The 14,691-nt window shown below is 35.3% G+C and overlaps 2 protein-coding genes across 8 annotated transcripts; one reads left to right on the top strand and one right to left on the bottom strand.

Annotated features, from left to right (window-relative positions):
* Positions 1–2,972: 2,972 nt before the first annotated feature.
* On the top strand, positions 2,973–7,926 carry LOC118042145 (cationic amino acid transporter 9, chloroplastic). 5 transcript variants are annotated; one of them, XR_004686418.2, is made up of 10 exons: positions 2,973–3,352; positions 4,001–4,413; positions 4,524–4,700; positions 4,825–5,049; positions 5,131–5,307; positions 5,665–5,901; positions 6,659–6,748; positions 6,866–6,956; positions 7,329–7,426; positions 7,518–7,925. XR_004686418.2 is itself a non-coding variant. In XM_035049726.2 (9 exons), the coding sequence occupies exons 1-9, from the start codon at positions 3,097–3,099 to the stop codon at positions 7,343–7,345; spliced, it is 1,683 nt and encodes a 560-aa protein (XP_034905617.1). In that variant the 5' UTR covers positions 2,973–3,096; the 3' UTR covers positions 7,346–7,926. The 5 variants fall into 5 exon arrangements, 3 of the variants coding, with proteins under 3 accessions (XP_034905617.1, XP_034905616.1, XP_073263812.1); XR_004686417.2 differs by having other exon boundaries at positions 7,513–7,925; XM_035049726.2 differs by having other exon boundaries at positions 7,329–7,926.
* Positions 7,927–9,791: 1,865 nt separating this feature from the next.
* On the bottom strand, positions 9,792–12,682 carry LOC118042143 (phosphatidylglycerophosphate phosphatase PTPMT2). Of its 3 annotated transcripts, none has more exons than XM_073407749.1 (6): positions 12,259–12,682; positions 11,865–11,987; positions 11,466–11,559; positions 11,245–11,357; positions 11,045–11,134; positions 9,792–10,668 (listed from the first exon to the last, which is right to left on the bottom strand). In XM_073407749.1, exons 1-6 carry the CDS (start codon positions 12,340–12,342, stop codon positions 10,285–10,287), a joined length of 888 nt encoding a protein of 295 aa, XP_073263850.1. In that variant the 5' UTR covers positions 12,343–12,682; the 3' UTR covers positions 9,792–10,284. The 3 variants fall into 3 exon arrangements, with proteins under 3 accessions (XP_073263850.1, XP_073263849.1, XP_034905614.1); XM_073407748.1 differs by having other exon boundaries at positions 12,157–12,670; XM_035049723.2 differs by having other exon boundaries at positions 11,245–11,327; positions 12,157–12,657.
* Positions 12,683–14,691: the final 2,009 nt, after the last annotated feature.

Raw genomic sequence — 14,691 nt, 5'->3', positions numbered from 1 at the left:
TTAAATTTCATTTATCTACATTTGATTTGTTTAGAATTAGACTTCAACTTTTTTTTTACTTGCTTCATGTTGGCTTATCATGATATCATGACCCGACTTTCATAATTGGCATACTCTATTTTGTTAGCTCATGTCTATTTCTTTTTTCTTTGTTTATTAGTTTTATTTTTATTTTTAATTTTTATTTGATTGACTAGAGTCTTAGCTTCATCCCTTTAAAAAAAAAAAAAATTATATGCTGTATTGCTCAAATATTTTTTTTTTTTTTTAACAAAAAAAAAGTATCTTGATTGTGGCCTAGCGCAAACCAACATGTATATTCATTATTAACTAATAGGATATGCACTCTTGGGTTTTTATTTTTGGTTAGGGATGTGTTATTAGTAAACATTTGAATTATATCAATAGCAGGCCGCGAATCTCAAATCATAGAATAAAATTAACAAAAGTGATTTAGACATGATATATGAAAATTAGCATGAAAAATTTACTTGATTGAATGGAGAAAGAGTGCGTGTGTGTGTAATATACAATTTTTTTTTATTAAATTTAAATTCAAGGCTGAATTGGGATGCTAGTGACACAATCATTTATTTGATCACTTGATATCGCATAAAACTAGTTCATTGGAGAAAGGAAATTGTATATTTAATTTATCAGTATAGAATTAGGTATAAAATGTTTACTCTTACAATTCACGTTGTAAAATTCTCACACCAATCACTGTATTGAATATGGCTGCAATACCTGATTTTTACTTATATACAGGTGGCAAAATTGTTATTGATCTCTCAACGTTGTTATTGATGCAATGAGTGGAAACGCGGTTAAAATCATAATTTTTAAAATTTTTGTTTTATATTTTTAAATTGTTTTAATGTGTTAATTTTATTAAAAACGTTTTCACAAGTTGCTTTCAAAAATTTGTGCGTATTCATTAATGGCTTGAATTTATGGGATAGATGACTGGATTCAACGATTTTTTTACAGGACCTGAAACAACCATGACCCCTAGAGTTATGGACTAGAGTTTTTACTGGTGACTGATATGGATTGATCATTTGAATTAAAAGTTTTGTTTAAGTCAACGAGTCGTTCTAAATTAGTTCTAATTTTTCTAACAAATCAAAACAATATTATTTTTGTTAAAAAAATAAAGAGTTCATGGCCTACAATCAAGTTTTTTATTAAATTAATCAGAGCTTTTGACCGAGTTAAAAGAATTTTTACTTCCTCTTATTTTTATTTAAATTCAGCCTAGTTTTGACCATGAGTCAATCTAGTCCTAATTCAACTTGTTAAGCCCCGTTAGATTTTAAAATTATATTATGAACCTTCTTTAATAAAATGATTGTGTTAAGATGATGAATGCACCTCACACATTGCTTGAAAAGTGCAAAGACGCTCAATATGCCAATTGATTTTAGAATATTTTATATTTATTAAAATATTAAATTGTCCTAAACCAACTTTATTATAAAAAAAAAAATCATGACAAAAATTACAAGAAAAAACACTGGAAGTAAGTTTAATAACTTTTTTTTTTTTAATTTTAAGGATATTAAAGTCATTTTATCATGTTAAGAAATTGAAAGGACAAAAAATCTCCCACACATAAGGTTTTTTTTTTTATTACTTTTAAGTATAATTAAATCATTTTACTATGAAAAGATAAGAATACTTTAAAATTGTGATTTTGATTTTTATTTTATTTTTAATATGTGGTAAAATATAAAATTCCTTTTCTAATATTTTACATGATAATAACAAAAAAAAAATTATTTTGAAAATGCCAAATCATCCCAATACCAATATTGAAAATTTTTATTTAAAGTATTTGATTTTTTTCAACAGCTTTTTAAAATGTAAAAAAAAAACATACTTGTTCATGGTTAATTTGATAATAACTAACGTGTGATGTAAAAATATTTTAATACCTCCAATAATTAGTTTTAAATTTTTTTGACGAGAGAAATAAAGATATCGTTGACAGTGCCAATAAATGTAGATCTACAATATTTTTCAATTCACCTTTAGCTTTTATTAATCCCAGCACTCCATGGTGGGAACAAGTTAGACAACACTGTAAATTCTTAAAAATGTTTTGATGTTTGGATTTTGCGTATCCGTTCATTTATTTTTTTATTTTTTTATTCAACGAGGAAAGAGTTCAACATGATGAGTTTCTTTTTTGTTTTTTTTTTCTTTTTCAAATGTGTTGGTTTGTATAAATGTCTATACTTGTGTTTATTTTTTGGTTTAAAAATTATTTTTTAAAAAATTTATTTTTTTTTAGTTTTAAATTATTTTAATATATTGATGTAAAAAATAAATTTTAAAAAAATATAAAAAATATTATTTTAATATATTTACAAATATAAAATATTTTAAAAACAGCAACATAAAAACACCAACTAATGAATAAGCAAGGGAATGTGACAAGAGGACTCCTATTAGGAATTTAATTAAGTTTTTAATATTAGTTATTTTTTAAAATATTTTGTATTAAAAAATATATCAAAATAATATATATATTTTTATTTTTTAAAAAATATTTTTAACATCAGCATATCATAATAAAAAATAAATACAAAAAAATATTAATTTACAACAAAAAAACTAAAAAAAAAATAAATTTTTTTTTAAATATTTTTAAAATAAAGAAACACAGAATATTCTTCCATCAAATATCCACGGTGTGGTCCTCAAGTTAACTTGAGCTCTCTATCCTTTCGTTTATTTTTTTTCTTAAGAAAACCATCCAGACTTTTACACTAATATATATTCAGAAGGCAGTTTTACACCAACATGAAAAAAAACAACGTTGCAAAGAGATCAACTCACCAACTGAAAAATAATAAGACTGAAGTTTTTTTCAGATAAAGGAAAAAAAAAAGAGAGAGCAGTAAAGAAAAGAAATTTGGCAATATGAATTGAAATGGGGAAAAAAAAAAACATCATCCATGACGCATAGCACAAAAAATAACATTAACAAACCAAACATACATCCAATCCGCAGCACCGTATCAACGGATAGTCGCTATAATTTATGAGATCCTGATAGAGGAAAAAGAAATAAAAAAAATCCTGTGATCAATGGGGGGCCAGAAAACTCCTCCTCCCTCCTCCTCCTCCTCCTCCTCCCCGTCCTGGTTTTCTCACTTCTGCTCCTCAGCTCTCAGGACCAAACCTATAAATTCTCCACTTGACACCATCCTCGTCTCTCGTAATTCCACTGATGCCCTCGTCCGTCGCCTCGGCCTCCTCGATCTCATCCTCCTTGGCGTTGGTGCCTCCATCGGCGCCGGCATCTTTGTTGTCACCGGGACCGTCGCTCGCGACGCTGGCCCCGGTCTGTATTCTCCACTTCAATCTAACATCATACTTTTAAGCACGTGTATCACATGATTTTTATTCGATTCAAAATAAGTAATGCTATACAGTAGCGAGTATGAGTTTTCTTGTGTATACAATACGTATATATAATTTTCTTCAGGTCTGATCGATGAAGAACTTGAGTTAGTCTGGTGTTTAGATAGATAGACCTTAAGTTTGACCTGGGGAGGAGTCATCTTAAGTTTGACCGGGGGAGGAGTTAATTCCGATTGACTCACAAGCTGAGCCGATAAATTTAAAAGTTTATGCTCTTACAATGGATTGAGTACATGGGTAGCATTGGTATGTGAAATTGGAAAGGATTGTGCAGGCCGATTACAGTTGTACTTGTGTTTGGCCCCGTGCCAGATTTTATACGTTGTTCTCTGATAAGGTCCTGTCCCATCTTGTCATGTCTACTCTAGTTTCGTTCGTTGTTTCACCAAACGCACTTAGCTGATGGAGATGACAAGGATGTGCCGTGGGGGGGGGGGGGGACAGAAATCTGTGTACTAAATGCTACCCAAATTGATTGTCTTGATCGATATAAACAATATGAATTGCTTGATTTATGCTTCTGTTGAACTGTTCTTATTAATTGTGTTCTTGGTATGTTGCAATGCAGGGGTAACATTCAGTTTTATACTAGCTGGGTTATCGTGTGTGTTGAATGCACTGTGTTACGCAGAGTTGGCTTCACGTTTACCTGCTGTTGTTGGAGGAGCATACCTGTACGCATACTCAGCTTTCAATGAGCTTACTGCTTTTCTTGTTTTTGGGCAGTTGATGATTGATTATCACATTGGGGCAGCTAGTATAGCAAGAAGCTTAGCAAGTTATGTTGTTACGATTTTAGAGATGTTCCCTGTTTTTAAAGATAATATTCCGAGTTGGATTGGACATGGTGGTGAAGAGTTCTTCGGAGGAACTCTTTCCATAAATTTGTTAGCGCCATTTTTACTTGCTCTTTTGACTGTAATTTTGTGCTTGGGTGTCGGAGAATCTTCGATTGTGAACTCTTTCATGACTGTATTAAAGGTATGTATACTTGCACACAGAGTTATTGTTGAATATTGTGTGCAAATGTTGATGAAAGATGTGAGATTAGAATAGATGTAATGACTTAGTTTGGTTTGGCTTTGGTACAGGTTATCATTGTTATCATTGTAATCTTTGTGGGTGCTTTTGAGGTTGATGTTTCGAACTGGTCACCTTTTGCTCCACATGGTGTTAAGGAAATATTAACTGGAGCCACTGTAGTGTTCTTTGCATATGTTGGGTTTGATGCAGTTGCAAATTCAGCTGAAGAATCTAGGAGACCACAGGCATGTTCTGTTGATTTGGTGCTAAATATATTAGATTATGAAAAAAAATCCAATCATGATTTTAAGAATCGTGTATGTAATCTGATTGTGTAAATTTTGTTTTCCTGTTTTGTTTGGTTTTCAGCGGGACCTGCCGCTAGGCATCATTGGAAGTCTTGTCATATGCATTGCACTTTATATTGGAGTCTGTTTGGTGCTCACTGGGATGGTGCCTTACTATCTCCTTGGGGAAGATGCTCCATTGGCTGAGGCTTTCACCTCCAAGGGCTTGAAATATGTTTCTATTTTAATCAGCATAGGTGCTGTTGCTGGACTTACAACGACCCTTTTAGTTGGTCTTTACGTTCAGGTGACACACATCGACCTTGCATATAATTACATGCTTTCATAGCTGTGCAATTGTGAGTGACAGCTTGTTTCTCATAAACAGTCTCGATTATATCTGGGTCTTGGAAGGGATGGTTTTCTGCCTTCTTTATTTTCTAAAGTGCACCCAACACGTCATACTCCTATTCATTCTCAAGTCTGGGTTGGTATTGTTGCTGGCACTCTGGGAGGGTTGTTTAATGTGCACGTGCTCTCACACATTCTGTCAGTTGGTGCATTGGTATGTTGTTCTGATCTTCTTCTGTACTAGAATTCAGGTGTGAATAAAATCCTGCAACCTGTTTAAGATGCAGTTGCTATCTATTTTCTAAAACTGCCACCTGCACTTACCAATCACATTGCAGTGTGCCTGCCAGTTCCTGCAATATCAAATCGAATCACAAATGACATGGCATGCTGTGATGTGTTTGTGTTTAGGCAGGAAATGAATTCTTAAAATTCCATGCTTGTTGTCATTGGTAGTGCTTCAGCATTTTGATTTTCAAGGCTTCACACTTCTTGTCAGCAGTAGTGCTTGAGTGCTTTGATTTTTATTAGCGGGTTATACGCACCTGACATTGTATTAGACTGGTTGCAGACAGGTTATTCTGTTGTTTCAGCATGCGTCCTAGCCCTTCGCTGGAAGGATAAGACAGCAAGTCAATTTTCTTCAAGATGGACTTCAGCATGGAGGGAAGGGGTTCTTTGCATTGTCACAGTTGCCTGCTGTGGTTTTGCTGCTGGACTCTTCTACCGTTTTAGTGCTTCATTTATTTTTCTAGTCGTGGCAGTTGTTATAGCTATACTTGCTACTGCTGCTCTTTGTTGCCGTCAGGTGAGTATTATATTGTGCCTTTTGTGGAATGTTTCTTCTTACTAATTCCACAGTTTATGATAATGATTAAGTGGTTATCATGAGGGTAAAAATCTGATAATATTGTCCTAATGTGTGGAGATTAAATTTTTGTTTCTTCTGTTCTACCTTGATGAAATGTTGTTATCAACGGACATGCTATGATTTAGATGGTGGTGAGTTCTGGTGTCTATGGGGGTGGTCTTTAAACAGTGGTTTTTTTTTTATTTTTTATTTTTTTTTTTTATGAGAACTTTATTTGTTTTTCTTTTCACACACACGGAACACCGATTCTTAGTTGTAGAGGTAACTAGCGAAACGAATCAAAAAATACTTGAGAACTCTGCTGGCTTTGGAATGTGGGCATCTTTTTTGTTGATTCATTACGCCCTTCTGTAACCTAGACTGTGCATTAGGACATTTTGGAAGTATGAATTTCTTGATGCCTGGTAATATTCCTGGAGCACTAGTTGCATCTCATCAAACAAATATTCCTCTTTTGATTTTCCTGCTGAGTTTTCTTTTGTTGGGATTTTAATCTATTTAAAGGGCTAACTGTTGAGTTATATAATGGTGTTTGCTCGACTTTTTTTTTTAAGGGCCAGCAAGGCCTCTCCTGTCTAATGTAGGCTATGTATTTACCAGTTTTGTGAGGCTGGCTTCCATCTTCTTCATGATTTTCTCCAGTCCTGTGAATTTTTGAATGGCCTGTAATGCCTTCCGTTTATTTTTCTCACAGACTTACACCAACCCTCCAGGGTTTTCGTGTCCTGGGGTTCCCATTGTGCCAGCTGTTTGCGTCTTCTTCAACATGTTCCTGTTTGCTCAGGTGCACTTTTAGAGAATCATTTTTACAAGCAATGTCTCCTTACAAATTGCCAACCTCTGAAATTAATATATTCTTATAGAAAAGCTAGTTAATGATGGCCAACTTTCCTTTATGCAGTTGCACCATGAAGCCTGGGTGAGATTTGTTGTCCTGAGCATTATCATGGTTGCAATATATGCATTCTACGGGCAGTATCATGCCAAACCAGGTTCGGATGAGTCAATTATTTATCAGAGAGCTCCTACAGAAGCAACTAGATAGTTCCATCTTAATATGCCTTGTTGTCTGTTGTAGCATCTATTCTCTTGTATTTACCAATGTAACTAAGCTATGGCTATTTATACAAATGACACTTTTATTTATCAAAACCCTTGAGATTTTTTCAGAACATGGCAATATAAAAGTGCAGTATCACACTTCTTGACATTTTTCACCTGCATCTTATTGATTTATTTCATCGATTCAGTGAGAGTACTGACCTTCAGGCATGGCTCCCTTGTATTTTCAGAACATATTATTCCTTCTTGCTTTCTTTGCCTCTTTCCCCCTTTTCCCAATCAGCCTTATTTTCTTTATGTAGAGAAATCCCATGCATAAAAATATCACGCGAGTCTCGGGATTGAAGGATGAAAATAACAGAATCCCCAGGAGGAGCATCTTGCCGATGAGCATCTCTCTGTTAAGTGCTCGAGCTCTCCTTGCCTTTACCAGTTTTCCGTTCCACAGTCCACATCTCCCTAACATTCTCCAAAACCATGTCGCAGAGTAGATCGAATGCCCTCACATGTGCAAGAAGCTGCCTCATATTACGCAAGTTTATCAGCCCCTGGGTGTTTTCTCTCACGCTCATCATTAGAACAGAGTGTGGCCCGGTGCTGAAGTCCTCCTCCTCCCTGCCTGTGGCATCTTCCTCCACTGGCCAACCCCTGCTGATTTCAAATTCTATTGAAGAAAAGAGTGCTGGTTTTATAAGCAGCCAACCCTAATAAAAGCAGGCAAAACCGACTCCTGACAGCAGTTGACGTAGAAAGACTACTGAGGATGGAGAAAAACTATTGAAGAAAACATTTTGTAAGTCACTAAATCATCGGGCCAAATTTTGTCCCGTTGAAACTAGAACCTCATGATCGGATCTCAAGCAACATTCAAACTTAGCGTGATAATGTTCCGACAAAATTGCCTTGTAAAGGCTTAACAAAAGCCTGTCAGTCGCACACAACATCAGAGTAAAATCCTGTAGTCTTCCTTTGACAGTCCGTAAATTTGAGGAGTTCCACATCAAAAACTTCGAATTGTTTTGAGCTGAAAAATGTAGAAAATTCTATTAAATAAAGAATCAGAGCATGAACATTTGGAACTCGACAAAAATGATTTTTACCAGTGAAGCACCCATGATCTGGACAGTTGGCAATAAGTTCAAACTTATTGACCATTCTTTCCTTTTTGGGGAAGGAAAGATAAGAACGGTACTTGATTGAATTTTTTATTGGTCTACCGAGAAATGTTTTAAATCCAGGAAAATAATAGTTTGTAGAGCCTTCCCCGCAACTGTTATTGACCATACTGCACAGGCAGTTCACATGAAGATGAAGCAACCATGGAAAGAGTAAAAAGGGATATGGATGGCATTTTATGGGAGTCTTGGCCTCAGCCTCAAAGGCAGGAAAAAAGAATAGAAGCATCACAAGTGTCACTATATATACCTGGAACTGCGAAGCAATAACTAGCATATTGGTTCTCTTTTCTTACTTTCTTTTTTCTCTATTTTATCCTAAAACCCCTCAGGAAATATTTCCACATGACCCAGTTGCATACAATCAATAAAAAGGAGGAAATTACACTCGAGAGTCTAGCTTTGTGGTCAACTGCAAGGCTTGCTTTACGACTGTCCCGCGTTCGATCCTCAAGAATATCAGTCTGTCACCCCTGCGGTGCCTTACCTGCCTGCTGGGCTTGCAGGATGTTCAGTGGGCCCGGGAATTGTCGTGGTACGCGTAAGCTGGCCCGGACACCCCGGGCAAAAAAAAAAAATATAATATAACTAACTTCTTAAATTGTAGCCTCAAATTACCGCAAAATGTAACCTTTCTTAGCTTCCACACATGCTCGTTGTCTAGGGCACAAATTTATCAGTTCTCTCAGCAAATCATGTCCAAACAGAAAGGTATAGATCACTCCATGTTAGCAAGTATTCACTTTCACCGCTACAGAACATCCATACCTACATGATTGCTTCTGTTAACTTTCTTGATGAAATTAAAAAAAAAAAAAAATCAAAACACCATTGTTTTAGTTTTTCATTAAAAAAATTGGATTGATCCAAGTCTCTTATCCAGTTAAACTCCAAATCAGATCTGAGAATTACAATAAAGGTTCGCAGATGCTAAACTATTGAGTTTGATTCATCCACGAATTTCTTCTCACTATAATTACTTTTCTCTTCTATATGTTAAAGTCTGAATATGATATAACATAGGAATTGGACTGTCCAAGTATTTACCATTCCTTATTTCACCAACTATTTTTACCAATGGAACTCATCGGCAGCATAAATATATATTTTTATATTTATATTTATATTTTAAAAATATATAAATTCATTCTAAAATAGATATAAAAATAGTTTTTTTTTAATATTTATCTTTTCAGCCTTTTTAGCTAAATATGATTATATCTTTTTTATAATAAATATCTTTCATTTCTATTCCGAAACATTAATAAATACAACCTAAAAGGAGTTTACAAAGCTTAGAAACATTAAATTTAATATACTAGCGAGTGACTTGTGCTTCGCTACAGGTAAGAGAAATAAAAAAAAACCTTTTTTCAATAAAAAAAAATAAATATTTAAGTTTATTCAACACCTTGCAAAAAACAAATCAACGAGGATAATATATTTTATATTAGGTCTTTTTAATGTTTAATAATATATTTAGATTAAAAGTGATTTCCTTTAAAAATATATTTTGGATGTTTTTGAAATGATCTGGAACATAGAAATCAATTAAAAATACATTGATATAATGCTTTTTGAGACAAAGCATTTTAAAAATCACCCCCAAAATTACATAGCAAATAGTGTCTTACAAATTTGCGCACGTGCACAAAAGCTATGACACGGATCGAAAAGAGGGGAAGAGAATCCTATTCGTTCAAAGGTTCCAACGAAAAGCAAATCTGATCATGTAAGTTTACAATCTGGAAAAGCTTTCCTTCAAAAGGACAGAACTTGAGTCACAGACTTTAATAAGAGAAACAGTACCCGTGAGTCCGTGACCATCAGTACCCGCCATTTCTTTGCTACTCTGAAAAAATTGAAAAACAACACACCTTCCTCGCAGAAGAACAAAGGGATGCTATGCTTCTTCATGTCCTCCACTCTGCACATGACCTCAAACTAGGAAAAATCACAACACTTGGGGAAACAGAGAAGGATACTATCACTTGTGTTGTGTTTTATGAAAAGAAAAACGGAACTCCCAAATTACACTCCCGCTGAAACTCTTAAATTAACACTCCCGGTAGATTTCGACATCTCAATAAACCTGGATGTCTGCAGCGATGCTACTCAACTGATTACCCCCGATGGAGCTTCCTGGCTTCTTCATTGAAGATTTCTGGTCAGGGTGGCCCCCAAGCCACAAGCATGAAAGTCTGGAAATAGCTGCCCGGCTAGCAAACTGAACCTTACAAGCCAGGCCATGCTCTGCCAACATATCATTACCCACTAAACCCGAGTCACAGCTAGCATCATATCCATCAAGTTCAGATTCTGTTACCAACACAGCAGATCCATCATCAAAGGATGCCGTGTCCTGTTTCTCGTCCCCTCTGGTCGGAAGATCTAAAGCCTTTTGAGTTACCGTACAGCCAGGGACACTAGTTTTTTTCACCTTGAGAAGATAGTAGTCTTGAACAGCCTGTATACAGCGATTAACGTGGAATGATTTTAGGAGAAACCCAAGCGTTATTGAATGACAGATTGGCAATAAAAGGAACCATCAAACCAATAAAACGACAACTGTACTTCAAAGCAATGAAAATAAAATGGCAGATTGAAAGATCACAGCTAGTTCCATGAACAAAAGGTACAAGGTCAAAATCCAAGTCGGTAAAGCGTGAGTCCGCTCTCAATCCAAGTCATTTGATCTAGAGTGAAGCTTGAAATTTCTAGCTCTTCTTTGTCCAGATTCCTTGGCAGAGAATAAATGTAACACGTGTGTGTGTGATGCAATCTATAGAAAGGTTACATTGAATTAAAATGAAGGATGTACATGAAAGCTATATCAACCTTACCTGCCATTGCGAAGAGACCAAAAGTACCCTGGGCCTGATAGATCTTACATGCTCGTATGCAGCCTTGGGCAACATATGCCTGTGTTCCACCTGTCAAGAAACAGAAAATCTCATACAGGTTAAAAGAATGCTCAACAAAATGTAGAGAGTCGGTACGTAAGTTGAATTTCTCGACAGGTTACATTTGAATTTATACATACTAGGTAACAGAGAACAATGGTTGTACTGCGCCCCCTACCAGCCTTGCAGTGAACATATGTTGTCTTCCCAAGAGAGGCATTTTCTTCATAAAGTTCAACACAAAAAAAAGAGTCTATATCAAAAAAATACAATTATAAATGACTCCCTCAGGAGGGGGAAGCAAAAATCTATTAAAAATACAACTGCAATACCAGGGAATGAACGTTTACAACATGCTTACTATGTATGAAGTCTACAGCTTGGCATATATCAGTAAATGAAGGGGCAAACAGATAGTCTCTCGTCGGAATGACCAAATGATCTATATCATGAGCCTACAAAAAAAATCAACAATGAACATAAATGTGTATCAGCACTCAGGCATAATCACGTGGAAAAAACAGCCAGATTCTTTCCCCTTTTTCACATTCAAGCAACAACAACCAGTGACTTACGTGGGCTTTTAAAGGCAGTATTGGCCATTTAAGCAAATAATTTCTCCTAGATTATCTAACCAATTTGTCAAAAAGAGATAATTGCAAAGCCTTAATGGGGCATGGATTTTAAATTAAAGATAATCACCTGTACATTAACAAGACTTATCATATCTGGAAAAACACGACATGGAAACCAAACTCACATGATATAGTGATGTGGGAACCAAAGTCTCGTATGGTTCATTCAGTGTAACCACACCAGACACCCCAAGTTTCTTCAATCGTCGAACATCCGTCGGAAACGGAACAGCTCCCAGCAATATAAACTGAAAAACAATTTAGACAGTCAGTAAGTAGGTAGCAAGTCTATATTCATCAACAACCACTTAAAAAATTTTATAAAAAAAATAATAATATTAATGCATACTTTCAACAAACATTACTAATGAACTTCCATAAAACAAATCAGTAGCTAAGAAGATAATTAGTAAGCACCTGATCGACTCTGTCCCACCAATGAAACTCGGATTCTATTTTATTTCTCAAAACATTGTACAGCAGAGTAGGGTAAAACAGAGCACGAGCTCCAGCTCCTACCAAAACTTTCTTTGCATCCAAAACGACAACGTTTCTACATGAATTCTCATCCTGATCTCCTTCCTTTATTTCCTCAATATACATCTTCTTCACATAACCCTCAAAGAAAAGGAAAAGAAACAAGTAGAAATAACCTCCTATGGATTACAACTACAAGAAGAAGAAGAAGCTGGGAATTGAATGGATTATTTCATGGTCGATTGGAGGTTTAAGGAGGAGAGGGATGGAACAAATTAGGAAGAGGAGTATTTTTTTTTTTTTTTTTTTTGTGGGTTTCTTTTTTTCTCAACAAACACTGGAAAGGGATAGTAACAGCGCCGTTGACTGCCTGGTGTTTCCGAAAGTTTGAAAATGTGGTCGTGTTTTTTTGCCTTTTTCGTATTAAAAATAATATTTTTTAAATTTTAATATTAGTATATTAAAATAATTAAAAAATATTAATTTTTTTTTTAAATAACATTTTAAGGATAGACCAGAGCTACATCTCTCCGTTTTCTGCAAGGATTTGGAACTTGCCTGTTCCACAGTGGAAACGGTAATGTAATGACGACAGCGTTTCCTGTCTTGAGCAGTCATTAAAACGGCGTGGTCTTTTTTGCCTATTTTATTTCATGTCTTGTATTGAGCAGTTATTAAAATATTATTTTTTTATTTTTATATTAAAATAAACTAAAAAATTAATTTTAAACAATGTTTTTTTCAAATTTTAAGCAAATTACATTTTAACCACGATACCACACACCATCCATATCACAATCTGACTCGTGGACGTAGTTAGGGGACAAGGAATCCTCTGCACGAATATGCTTCTCACGGGGCCATAGGATTCACCGCGCTCCAACTACCAAGATTTTGAAAAGTCTCGAGGATGGGAACAAATTTACTCGTGTTAGTTTTTTTTTTTTTTTTTTTTTTTTTTTTCAAATTTTGGTTCGGTGATAAAGAATATCCTCGCATCATTTTGCTTATTTTAGTTGAGACGTTGAATGGGCTTTACGTGCAATGGCGGCAACAAAAGTGATGAGTAAGTGTCCAGAACAAGGTTCAAATCTTCAGCACTGACATGGTTAACTTATTAATTGACAGCAGAAATTGTTTTTAGACAAACCACTCCGACACCAAACATTGCTCAAGCAAGCCTTTAACTGGAAAACATGGCAGCAGATTTTTATTCATGAGCATCTTGAGGAGGGACATTACGGAAGTTTAATATCACACAGATGCAGAAAACTATATATTAGCATCCAACGCGTGTTTTAACAGATAAGGAATCACGTTTCTTAAATATTTAAAAAACAGAAGGCTTTGTCAACAGCAGCCTCCATAGCTTTACTCAGTTTAGGATGAATCCAGCAAATTATTAACAGTCACATTTCTTCCTTGAGATTCTCCCAGGATAAGCCTCAAGTCGTGAGGTGAAACAGTCCCCAGTCAGACAAGAAATGCCTATAAGGTTCTGGTTTTTTTAACTTCACAGAACACCTCCAAGGGGTCTCATTCATCCATTCCATGATTGAACAACACTAGATGATTATAAACCTTCTTGAGTCATCCTTTCGGCAAGATAACCGCGACATGTACATGCAGCAACTGCAACAGATACAACACCATCTGTTGAGGATCTCACTGAAAGATCATTCTCCCTATTTTTCAATGCGCAAAACCAAATAGAAAGGCAGATTGATGATGGCGTGCTTTTACTAATTTTATTAAGGCAATAATATTTAGTTTATGATGTCAGAGTAATGCAGAATAGTTTGAAGGTTTAACAATTCTATGAAAGATCAAAAATCATAACAAAAAATCTTTAATTATGCGACGAAGTTGGTGGATACTCATACTTACAATTCCACGAGAACTGGATGTAGTATCTACAATAGTAGATTTAGATACAATCTAAAATAGATAATTGAAGAGTGAACAAGTAAAAAAAGTGAATAATAATCAACTTCGTCTCCATGTTCCTAGCTATCTAGGAGCAGTATAGGCTTATCTTTCACCTAACATGAGTACCATTCAAGCGCTTTCCCTTTGATCTCTGAATAGATGCAGCTTTCTGAAGCCTAATCTGCTCCCTGAACTTGGCTATGAACTCACCAGCTTTCTTATCAACCTCGCTAGAGTAATCTCCTGAATCAATGTTAGTGGCAGGCGCAGAATGTTCATCTGAACTCACTCGAGAATTATCAGTCCCACTTTCTGAGTCTTTTGTGGACTCCACGGTAAGACTCTCTGAAAATACTTCCTCTTCCTTCTTCATATACTTTGAAAGGGTTGGCTTTGGCATATGATGATGAGTATCCGAGTTCTTTTTATCAGAGCCAAGTAACATACTATCAGGTCCTCTTTTCATTTCATTCTTTCCCACGTTTACTGTTTGAGCTTCATCGCAAATTTTTCCAACCTTCTCATCAATGTGTTTTCTACCTGCCT

This window comes from Populus alba, chromosome 2, assembly GCF_005239225.2.
Source record: "Populus alba chromosome 2, ASM523922v2, whole genome shotgun sequence".
NCBI lineage: Eukaryota > Viridiplantae > Streptophyta > Magnoliopsida > Malpighiales > Salicaceae > Populus > Populus alba.
The sequence above is the reverse complement of the archived record's forward strand: the minus strand, read 5'-3'. Positions and strand labels throughout refer to the sequence as shown.